At 34.5% G+C, this 12188-nt stretch overlaps 1 protein-coding gene across 3 annotated transcripts in view; it reads left to right on the top strand.

The window, feature by feature from the left end:
* LOC128202753 (kazrin-like) overlaps positions 1 to 12188 on the top strand; it is a 50617-nt gene that overhangs the window by 705 nt on the left and 37724 nt on the right. Inside the window, exons 1-3 of one of the 3 annotated variants that reach the window (XM_052903869.1) lie at positions 3801 to 4020; positions 9187 to 9229; positions 10026 to 10304. The exons of 1 other annotated variant lie outside the window; for it this stretch is intronic. In XM_052903869.1, coding sequence (XP_052759829.1) covers positions 10184 to 10304 — 121 coding nt within the window. In that variant the 5' untranslated portion in view covers positions 3801 to 4020; positions 9187 to 9229; positions 10026 to 10183. Of the gene's footprint in view, positions 1 to 3800; positions 4021 to 4883; positions 4993 to 9186; positions 9230 to 10025; positions 10305 to 12188 lie in introns of those variants that run through there. One more of the 3 variants, XM_052903876.1, reaches the window with a different exon arrangement.

Here is a 12188-nt window from a genome sequence, read left to right on the forward strand (position 1 = left end):
AGCCTAGGTATGAGTAGAATGGAATGCCCTAGGCATGTGTAGGATGGGACGTCGTAGGTATATGTATGATGGGACGTCCTAGGTATGTTTAGGATGGGATGTCCTAGGTATGTGTGGGATGGGATGTCAAAGGTATGTGTAGGATGGGACATACTAGGTAGTGTAGGATGGGATGCCGTAGGTATTTTAAGGATGGGATGTCCTAGGTATTTGCATGATGGGACGCCCTAGGCATGTGAAGGATGGGACATTCTAGGTATGTGTAGGATGGGACAGCCTAGGTATGTGTTGGATGGGACGTCCTAGGTTTGTGTAGGATGGGATGGCCTAGGTTATGTAGGATGGGATGTCCTAGGTTTGTGTAGGATGGGACATTCTAGGTATGAGTAGGATGGGACAGCCTAGGTATATGTAGTATGGGACATCCTAGGTTTGTGTCGGATGGGACGGCCTAGGTTATGTAGGATGGGACATCCTAGGTTTGTGTAGGTTGGGACGTCCTAGGTTTGTGTAGGTTGTGACGTCCTAGGTATGTGTAGGATGGGATGTCGTAGGTATGTGTAGGATGGGATGTCGTAGGTATGTGTAGGATGCATGTAAACATTGTATGTATTGATTATGGATAAACATAAACATTCTTTATCATGAATAATATTTGCAGATGTTAATCCAAATCCAATTTCAAATTTGCAAGAAACTGTATTGGACTATCACAGCGATTACGTTCCCTAGAATCATTATACTCATTTGCCACCTGTTTTAAGTGCATCAGTTCAGTACTTATAAATGTGTAGCACCATCATGTGATTAAGGCGTTCCTGTGTCCTGCTACTGCGGTATGTCTTGATGAGTTGCATCTTGAAGAAAGACTTTTTAGTCGGGGCATTGGTTGCAGGATTCTAACTAGAGAACAGTTCCCTAACAAAAATTGCCAGCTGCCAAAGATAGCTCACATAAAACCGCTGTTGTATCATGCCTTAAAGATGCACTCGTACTCCCAAATAAGATTTACCAAAAGGATGAATAAATGTTGAAAACAATGGTTCTTATGAAGGATACCGAGTTTAAATCCAAAGAAATAGTGCATAAAACACAGTATTTCTACATTATGAGACTATAGTGGATCTCAGTAAATCTTTTAGCATTCACCAATCATTTAATATTTTTGCGTTTTCAGCTATTAAATACTTGGTTACAATCTTGTTATCCTTTATTAATATTGTCCATAAATGCATTATTTAGTAAGAAGTTAAAGGTGTATCACTCTAAATTGATGTTTGTTATACACGTGTATGTATTGATTTTGAATAAGAATGACCACTCTAACATTATCAAGCTTCTTGTTGTTCTGGATGTGCGGAGACCATCAACGTTGCGGAGAACTTGGTAATCTGGCTGATCAAACCATTCCCAAATGCTGGCCTTTATTAGATCTTCGGCTTAAGCAGCAGGGTCAGAACACAACCTGTTACTGTAACTCTTGTTACTGTCCATTCCTCCTCCTTCAATGTTAGCTTGGCCTGTCACTGACCCTCAGATGCTGATGGTGAGCCTTGCTGCAGAGCCTTATGGAGGTTATCATTAAGACGCAGAACCTCATACACCTAAAAAAAAAGGGGATGTCTGGTGCCTAGTCTTGTTTGAGAAGTTCAAACTGACTCTCATGTTTTGGGGAGTACTTTGATATCTTGTGAGTAATGTCCAGAGCCTTGCATATTGTCTTTGACTGTCACAGTCCATTTCATGCCCATAAAGCATGAAAGATTTTTATGAAAGTATTAAATTTTTAGGAGACTGACAATTTCCGCCTAAATTGGCTGAAAAAGTGCATGGCCGCACCGGCTCGCACAGCCCACAATGGACCCTGAATATGTAGATACGGCTCTTATCATTGTAGCTGACGGGGGTATGAACAAATGACAGGCAGAATATAATGTCAAGAACACATTACTAATTGTAAAAGGCTTAGTAACACCAGAGTACTTATATCGCCGTGTCCAGTCATTATGAGGTTAACTGGTGGAGGAAACGATGGTAAGTGATGGGATAACACTGGATCGTGGTGCCGCAGGCTTTCAAGCGTGCCCTTCTCTTCCTACTTTTCCCTACTTTTATTTTAGGCTCCTACTTTTCCCTACTTTTTCTTGAAAAAGCCCTACTATCCCTTACTATTTTGTAAAAAATAGTTCGAGAAATAATAGAAAAGGTTTAACTAAATGCATTGTTTGAAATTTTCTATATCTTGATTTAAATAAGAGGCCATTTATAGTATTATAATTTGTAGGATTAGTTTGATGCAGTAGGTCTCCAGTGCTGAAGGGGTTAGCATTATGATGAGAATGAGTGGTGCATGTTGACAAGTCGGAGACACCCATTTCAGGTTCATCTCCTCATCCTGTGGCTGAATCTCTCTTGAAGCACTGGTTTCTAAGCAAGGATAAATACATGTATATTGCAATTGATGATTAGGTGGAATAGTCATTTATTTACATCCAAATAGTTGAGTCAAGAGCTCTACTATATCCCTACTTTTTGCCCTTTATATCCCTATTTTACCCTTCTTTTTAAAAAAATCCTCCTTCTTTCTCCCTACTTTTTTGTTATTGGTCACTTAAAAGCCTGTAAAAGTAATTGAGAAAAAAATGTTTTCTCACAAGGGTAGGTGCAAGATGACCTGTTATTTTTGATGCCATGTATGTAATGGCCCCTCTACAATGTCACTGTTTCCAAAATCATTCAGCAAAAAACACAACATTTTGTACGGCAAGTCTGATGTGCGAGCTTAATAAAAGTTAAAAAACAGCGATTAACACGACCCTAAAATGATAAGACAGCTTCTGTCAAAAGAAAATCTGTTACATGTAGACACAAATCTAATAGATGTATTTAGAGAACATGCACAGTATTTAGATCAGAAATGTCAAGGGGAACAATTCCTCCTCCCTTGTTCACTCTTGTAAGAAATGTAATTGAATAATGCACAGTCAATTGTAACCACGGCCCCCCCAGGTCCGGGGGTATACCGGGGATAGCCGGGGAAATGGGCCGTGTTTTTACCTTTCAGGTGGCCCCGCAGTGCCGGATGATGGTGGTGGTTTTGTCTTCGCTTTAAATATAGGGGGGAATGAGCCTTACCTTACAGAAAAAACAAGGCTTAGAAATAATTGTTGCACATCCTGACCAAGCATTTGATGGAAAACTACACAAAAAACATAGAATTTTATAATACATGTAAGCAAAGAAAGCGCAGGCTTATATAAAAAAATACTTGATAATACAAGTAGATTTGTAGAGAACTCTGCAACAGCTTGGATTATATGGGCAGTAGGATTATTATAAATTATAACATTTGTCTAACATACAAGAGTATTAATTATTGAATCAATGAAAAAGGTCATATAATATAAACGTATTAAACCCATAAATAGTTTCTATTAAAGTGCAGTTCAATTACATAATATAGAATTTTGTACCCAGGGTCATTCATTGTAAAACAAATTCTTTTGATATTTGGCATGAGCCTTCAAATTACCTACAAAGTATTTTTATCATTTTAAGCTTGTTGTCGAATTAGTTAAGCATTACAGTTTTTCATTGTACCTGTCCAACGTTATCAATTAATACAAATTCGCTTGTCATTAAAACCCCATAAATTTAAACTTTTATCGCCTAAATACATGAGTGCATGTCAAATGTTCAGGGTCCGATAAATTGTCATTGTCGAAATTGTGTGTGCTCAAAACATGCACAGTTTGTTTAAACGCTGTTTAAATTTGTTAAAAGTTTTTCGTTATCATAGCGTCTTGCTTTTGCAAGGATAATCATGAGATTATTTTGTGATAATATTCTGAACTGGAAAAAGGATAGTGGAAGATAAATTGGCAAATGGTTTCGGAAAAGTACATGTGAATTAACACAGATGATATATTTCAATTCATTCAAGTGTTAAAATTTGTGAGGCTTAAAGTGCCTTTTTTTGGTACGGTGAATTAATGGGAATTTGAAGGAGTATCCTATATGGTAATTTTGCTGTTAGTAATATATTGCTTCCTCTTACCCTTCAGACAGTAAAAGCTATAATACAAGTTTAATGCATACATATCATTATTATTATATTCAGATACCGTAAATGTCATATAAGACGCACATGCCCTAATAAATGGGCATAGTTTAAATGACCTTTTCAGTGACTTGAGCAATGCTAACCTTAACACTAAACTTAAATATTAAAATGCAATTTATTCTGATGAAAATTATTACATCAGTGTCATCTGTTTATAGCGCACCTGCTCAGACTGCTGACAGCATGTTTTAGCCCATACCCTATCATTAAAATTAGGTTACACACCACCTTTGTTGAGTTCTGACCAAAGTTGTGTATTCAGCTTTTTAATAGCGGATACTGATTGCTGATTGGTCAGTCGTCAGCTTTAGACACCGATCACCATGTAGGTGAAAGGTAATGGTGACAATTAAGTGTAGTCGTTTCTTTATATTTAAGTCTCTGCTTATAATTCATCATCAAATTTAGTAGATTTGAAAAGGGTGTCTGAAGGGTAAATTAATTAGTACACAGCACATCTAATAGGACATTTACAGCAAATAAAGCATCAGATGCTTTTAAAAAAATAGTGAAAAATAAAAAAAATCTTAATTCTGAATCTAACAGAGAGCTCACTTAGCAGAAATTATGTGGAACCTGTGTTTAATAAGCCTTCTCAGTCTTTTAAAAATGGCAATTAGCTTTAAACACATGAATTTGTACATTGAAATGATATTGTATTTCTTAATTACAATGTAATAAAACCTGAACTTGGCTGTTGAAAACATTTCCATTTGAGGTCTTCTCAAGTGCTTTATTAGCTGTTTGAAATAAGAGTGTTCTTAGGGCTATGTTCACAAAGAGTTATACAAGTTTACATGTAAAGATTTTTAATTATGAATTCAATTCATTTTCCTTATAGGAATTCAGTTTATTGTCCTTTTAGTAAGGTGAGTGTTGTTTAGATATTGTGTAGTTTTATTCTGGTAGTTTAGAGATTGATAACATTCAAGGATTTAAGAAGAAATAAATAGGTATAATTAGTATTTTAATAGAGAAACTGCTATCCCTTCTTAGATTGGAAAGTAAGTTGTCAGATTTTAGTTTTAAATGTTATTGTTACAACTCAAGCAGCTTTTGATTTAAGCTCCTGTAGTTTACTTATCAAACATTAAATTTTTATCAGAAATTTCAATCATATGATTGCATTATCCGAAGAATTTACTAAAAACAAATTGTCAAACTATTTGGCAAGTGAGAAACCCTCCAATACACTGCAATTCATAAATTAGGAATAATTCCCATTGTTTATTTGTCAACGATCACCAGGGTATCAAATTCCTCCCTTTACAACTGTAATATTTTTCAGGCTATGAATTGCCTCCCTTTGCAAATGCACCTAAATGATTTCTAAGGCTATGGATTGCTTCTCTTTACAAATGCAACATAATAATTTCATCTGAATAATTTCTAAGGCTATGGATTGCTTCTCTTTACAAATGCAACATAATAATTTCATCTGAATGATTTCTAAGGCTATGGATTGCTTCACGTTATAAATGCAGCCGAATGATTTCTAAAGCTATGGATTGCCTCCCTTTACAAATGCAGCTGAATGATTTCTAAGGCTATGAATTGCCTCCCTTTACAAATGCGGCTGAAAGATTTCTAAGGCTATGAATTGCTTCTCTTTACCAATGCAACTGAATTATTTCTCATGCTTTGGATTGCTTCCCTTTACAAATGCAACTGAATTATTACTCAGGCTATGAATTGCCTCCCTTTACAAATGCAACTGAATCATAACTTGGGCTATGAATTGCCTCCCTTTAGAAATGCTAACTAACTCATTACTCAGGCTATGAATGGCCTCCCTTTCAAATGCAACTGAATCATTTCTAAAGCTATGGCTTGCTTCCCTTGAGGCAACTGAATTATTTCTCCGGTTAAAAGATTCCTCCTGAATTGTTCCTTAAGATATGAATTGCCTTCATTCACAAATGCAACTTGAAAAATTTCTAAGGCTATGAATTGCATCCTTTTACAACTGAAGTTGTTCTCAGGCTTTGAATTGCCTGTTTTTTCTTGGGCTTTGAATGCCCTCCCTTAACTAATGCAACATAATTATTTCCCAGGCTTATGAATTGCCTCCCTTTGTTAATGAAACTGAAATATTTCTTGGGCTTTAAATTGCCTCTTAACAAGTGCAGCAGCCACAGAAACTTTTGGCAGGCTATGGATTGCATACCTTTACTAATACAACTGAATTATTTCTCGGACTTTGAGTTTCTTTCCCATAACTCATGCATCTGAATTATATCCCAGGCTATGAATTGCTTTTTGTTACTTGTGTAACTTAATAATTTTCAAGGCTATAAATAACCACCCTTTACTTATTAAACTTAAATATTTATCAGCCTTTAAATTTCCTCCCTAAACAAATGTAACATCCCTTTACTTATGCGACTGTTTTTTTTTTTTTCAAAATATTAATTAATATCATGAATTATTTACAAGGATATTAATCGCCTCCCTTTTTAATTTAACTGAAATAATTCTTAACCTATAAATTGCTTCCCTTTACAAAAATAACAGAATTTTTTTCAGGCTGTCAATTGCCTCACTTTACAACTGCATCTGAATCATTTTTCAGGCTACGAATTGCCTCGCTTTACAAAAACGACTGAAATATGTTTAAGGCAGTGAAATGCCTCCCTTTACAAATGTAACTGAAGCATTTGTCATGCGGTAAATTGCCTTGCTTTACATATGCTACTGATTTTTTTTCAGACTATGAATTGCCTCCCTTTATAATAGCAACTGAAACATTTCTCAGGCTTTGGATTGCCTCCTCCTGCTATATAAAATTATTATAACTTCTAAGGCATGAGTTGCCTACTTTAGACATGCAGCACAATATACTTTAATCTGGGTTCTCAACATGCTGCATCCACAACAAAATAAGGCTACAATGCTTGTTTAATTAGCACTCAATTAAATGTGTTTTAATGAGATTTTGAAATATTAAGTCAGTATTACTTAACAATAGAGAGAGCGCCAAGGAGAATATCTCAGCTAATAGGCTTATTAGGCATTATAGCTTATTGGTCTTGCTAAAGAAGGGATTTAAGGGACTGTACACCAGATTGGCACCAAAAAAAGTTTTTTTCTTTAACGAATCGCAGGACAATTATTTAATAGAATGTGTTACGCTTTAATATCATAATTGTAAAAAAAAATACCAAAATGTAAAAAATAAATTGTGTCCGAGACCGGGTTCGAACCCGTGTCGCCAAAATTGCAGTCCAGCGTCGTATCCACTGAACTATGACGGCTTACTCAAATCGGGTGACATAATTAAGACTCTGTAATATCACGTGATAACACCGACTAGCCAATCACGCATAAGGAATGAATTCTACTAGGTAGACATACCCAGTAATCTTTTTTAAAGGGAAAATATGAAACAACTGCTAAATTTAAATAAATTGTAAACTGTGGTACTTCAGTCAGTCAGTTTCAATGCATTGTACAAATCAATACCAAGTTTATGACAGTTTTCGACAATTTTCTTTTTTTCTTGCAAATTGATCATCTGGTGCACAGTTGCTTTAATGTCTTTCTCAACATGTATTCTTATTTCATTTAATTATCATTAACATTTTTTGCATGCCAACACTAACAACAACAAAGCCAATGCTAGAACAACGACTTGACTGTATCTCTTTAAAAATAACAGTAATTTCGAAAAAATGATATTTGGAAAACGGAAATAGTTGAAAAGGATTTAAATATTGCATTTTTTCAATGTTAAACAGTTGCTGGAATTCTGGAAAATCCCATTACAATGAGTTCAGATAAATGCTTTATTCTTCCAGTTAAGGATTTTCCCCCTTTTTTAAACATGAACCTCAGGCTATCAATTACCTCCCTTTTAAAACCCCAGCAAGTCCTTAAAAAAATGCCAAGGCTGTGTTTTGCTTCCATACAGCTGGGTTGTATCAGCTTTCACAAAATAACAATATCAAACTTGATCACAAAGGAGGGCTGGTAAACACTTATTGTAGATTGTTTACTGTACAAGGCAATCTGTCCGGATGTTCTGTCCTCCTGTTGGGGCAATTTATACTACCGGTACTTTCCTGGCTTCTTGTGTAAAGTACCTCTGTTGTAATATTACATATACAGTAATCAAATATTCGGCAGTGTAAGATATTCAGTTGTTTCTTCATGCAGTTTTCGGAATCATGTGATTGTTGCAAGGTTGTGGATTGTATGTGTTAAGAATTGGTTTTAAAAGTTTGTAATCTTACTAAATAAGCAAAATGCGCCTTGATTGATAATGTGTAATATTTTATTATCCATTTTAATTCTATGTAATCACTCTTTCAACAATTCAGACTTTTTTCATACAATTAAGTTTTAATTGTTCACTTTGTAGGGTCATCTCAGTAGTTATCTTCCCCTGGTTTTATACTTGCCAGTGTATTCTATGAAGTCTTACCGGTAGTAATGCCTTAGGTCTATGCTTGGAAGAATGGAGAGATCTATTAAGATATTGATCAAAATAATCAAATAAATAAATAATCTTGTGCAATCTTCTGCATGTATTGTCTGACTTCATTATCTTCTCTCAGGATACCATCATTATTATCATTGTCTAACCACCATGCATGTATACTGGAGTCATCTCTGGTTTTCTGGTGTTACTGCTGAACACTAGCCTAGGGGATTTAAGTTTGTGCTCTGTGGATGTATTATTAATGCAAGTTGAACTCTGTGATCTACAATATAGTAGATATGAACTTTAACTAGTCATCTATGTAATTAACAATGTCTGCTTTAGTCATTAGTAGAAGAAATTATTTAGTACGCCCCAATTTCACAATTATAGTTCATACTTCATTAAAAAAAGCAAAAAACTTGATGGACTTTATATTTGCTTTGTCAGGCGGTAGATTTTGTTACAGACTTTAGGATCCTTCTGACAGTTTTAGTGTGAATTTCATGAATCAGAATTTTGTTTCAATTCAACTTAGGTGGAATAACTGTATAGATAAAGACACAGATAAGATTATGTTTGTTTGGGGTTAGATAATACCTGTTTTTTTGTTTGTATTTACTTTGATTTTGTCTGGTTTCAGACTAGTTGGTATCTGTGGTTTGTGGGATATTTCGAGTTTTAAGGTAAACTAATACAATATTTATAGAAATAATTACAGTGTTTTTATTCAATAATTACTTTTAAGGTAATGTATATACACTGAAATATGAAGGTTATTTAAGTTTGTGGTTTTCAGATATTGAGTTTGAATGTCAATATTTGTAGGTTTAATTACTTGCCGTGAAGATAAGTGTAAAGTCTTTGTGGTTACTTTATGTCAAGTCATTTGAAAATTATATTTTTAAAAAGTCCCTGTTTTTAAAAGGTTCATTGATTAGATAATAAAAGGTGGTTAAGTGCGAGGTTATCATTTTCATTTTGTTAAAGAGCTGTTGACTGATTAGTATTGTGTGTTGCAGGCATTACATTTGTCGATATTAAAAGTTATGTATTAAATGATATTTGCATATCACAAACATGGACACTATTTGTTGGGAACAAGCATTTAAGAATATAACAGTAATTAAATTTGAAAATGATAAATGCCTTGAGGAAGTAAATATCTATTTAATGCTAAAACCTGCTATAAAGTGTATGTAATGCTGGAATGATAAATAACATTGTGTTGTGTAATTGTTCAGTTTTATAATGATCTGCAACAGCGAATGGTAGGAAACAGGATGCGTTATCCCAATGTTATCTTTTAGATAGTGTCGTAAAAAAAACCTTGATTGGTCAATAGTATTTTTGGATAAATATTAACCAATCAATAAACATTTTGAATTACTTAAATTAAATTGAGGAATAAACAAGTTAAAATAAAAAAATTAGCTGCCAATTTAAACACTTTTTATTTTACGGATTTAACATATATTGAAGGTAAAAGGAAACAAAATTACTACATGTAAAAAGGAAGAAAAACATGCTGGGAAATGTTACAAGTTTGATGGAAAGTGACAGATTACCTTTATTTAGAAATGAAATGAAACAAGATGTGAAATAACTGTGATATTAGTCATAAAAACAAGTTCACAACAATGGAAAAGAAAAATTCTCGAAGTTCCATGGAAGGTATTACTGATGGACTTCTAGCGTCGGACACAGCTAGACGCAAGTTCGCTGCTGCTGTTGACAAGCAAAATGTCATCGCTCAGACAGGTAGGCATGTTTTATATACGCAATGATTTTAAAATTTAAGAATTCAGGATGCTGTCTCACTCAGAATATCAGCCCTAATCTAAATCTAAAACAACAACATTCAATTAAAGTATTAATGACAATATTGTATGCATATATTTCATGCTCATTAATATAGATGTAGCAAGACCCATGACATTATGGAGTAATCATGCGGCCCTTTGGGAGTTACCAGGAAAAATATAACTATCCTGCACTTGTTGAAAACCCCCAGGCCATTTTCTGCTTGTTTTGGGAAAAAAGACCTCAGACATTAAAGAACATAAGCTATTCTGTCTCCTGCAAATGAAGAAATTATTGAAATATTACTTTCTATTCGTTTTCAAAAGACCTGAATGGCTGAAATATTAATCCTTGTGGTGTAAATATCTGTTGCAATAAATTATGACAGTAAATTTTTATTTTTAGCTCACCTGAGCACGAAGTGCTCAAGGTGAGCTATTGTGATCGCCCTGTATCCGTCGTCGGCGTCCGTCGTCAACAATTTGACTGTTAACACTCTAGAGGTCACAATTTGTGCACAATCTTAATGAAACTTGGTCAGAATGTTACCCTCAATAAAATCTTGGACGAGTTTGATATTGGGTCATATGGGGTCAAAAACTAGGTCACCAGGTCAAATTATAGGAAAAGCTTGTTAACACTATAGAGGTCACATTTATGACTGTATCTTCATGAAAGTTGGTCAGAATGTTTATATCAATAATCTCTAAGTCAAGTTTAAATCTGGGTCACGTGCGGTCAAAAACTAGGTCATTAGATCAAATCATAGGAAAAACTTGTTAGCACTCTAGAGGTCACATTTATGACTGTATGTTCATGAAACTTAGTCAGAATGTTTATATTAATAATCTCAAAGTCAAGTTTAAATCTGAATCATGTGTGGTTAAAAACTAGGTCATTAGGTCAAATCATAGGAAAAGCTTGTTAGCACTCTAAAAGGTCACATTTATGACTGTATGTTCATAAAACTTAGAATGTTTATATTGATTAGCTCTAGGCCAAGTTCAAATCAGGATCAGGTGAGCGATACAGGGCCTTCAAGGCCCTCTTGTTTTTCTTTCTATTTGTTTTTTTTTCTCCAGATTGGGAAAAATATCATATATTTTGCCTGGGGAATGGGTCCGATGGTCAGACCATGGGTACTGTAGAAAAAGGCCTGACCACTATCATTGTACAGGCACTGCTCAGTGTACTTTTTGTCATGTTTTCGTTCACATTGACAAATTGTGTTGAAAATATTAAAAAGCTTGTCCTGCATGATTTTATGATCTCAACGTCCCAGAACCAGTGGAATTGAGTTAACTATGCCAATAATTTCTTGTAAAACACACTTTTGGCACATCAATGGTACTTTTTTAAATACTATTTTTGTAACTACCAGTTCAAGTACATTTTAAGAGATTAAGCACACACTGTTTTATTTTATAATTTGTTATTGTTATGTGAGTTATGAGTCCCAGCTTCCTTACACAGATTTCCAGGTGGTTTCCATCTCATAGACGTGCTGCAAGCCCAATCATTTTGTTAATTAATGAAATGCTGTTTATCTACGTGATATATTGCAACTTTTTGTTTCTTTTGTATAGAATTTTAATTCCTAATTCCTCTCCCACCTTTCCCAATTACTTGTGGGTATACGAATAATATGAAAATCCTCCACTATAAAAGTCGTGGTTTTATATTTATTTCATTATAAGGTCTTCCTTGAGTCTGATTGTTTTCCCTCTTCATGAAACGATTATATTTGAATGACTGAAACAGTTCATTTGTTGCAACAACTTTTAATCCTCACATTAGTGCTTTAGCGGTTTCATGCCAGTCTATAGCAGATTTCCACAGAAC

Source organism: Mya arenaria, chromosome 9 (genome assembly GCF_026914265.1).
Source record: "Mya arenaria isolate MELC-2E11 chromosome 9, ASM2691426v1".
In the NCBI taxonomy this organism is placed as follows: Eukaryota; Metazoa; Mollusca; class Bivalvia; order Myida; family Myidae; genus Mya; species Mya arenaria.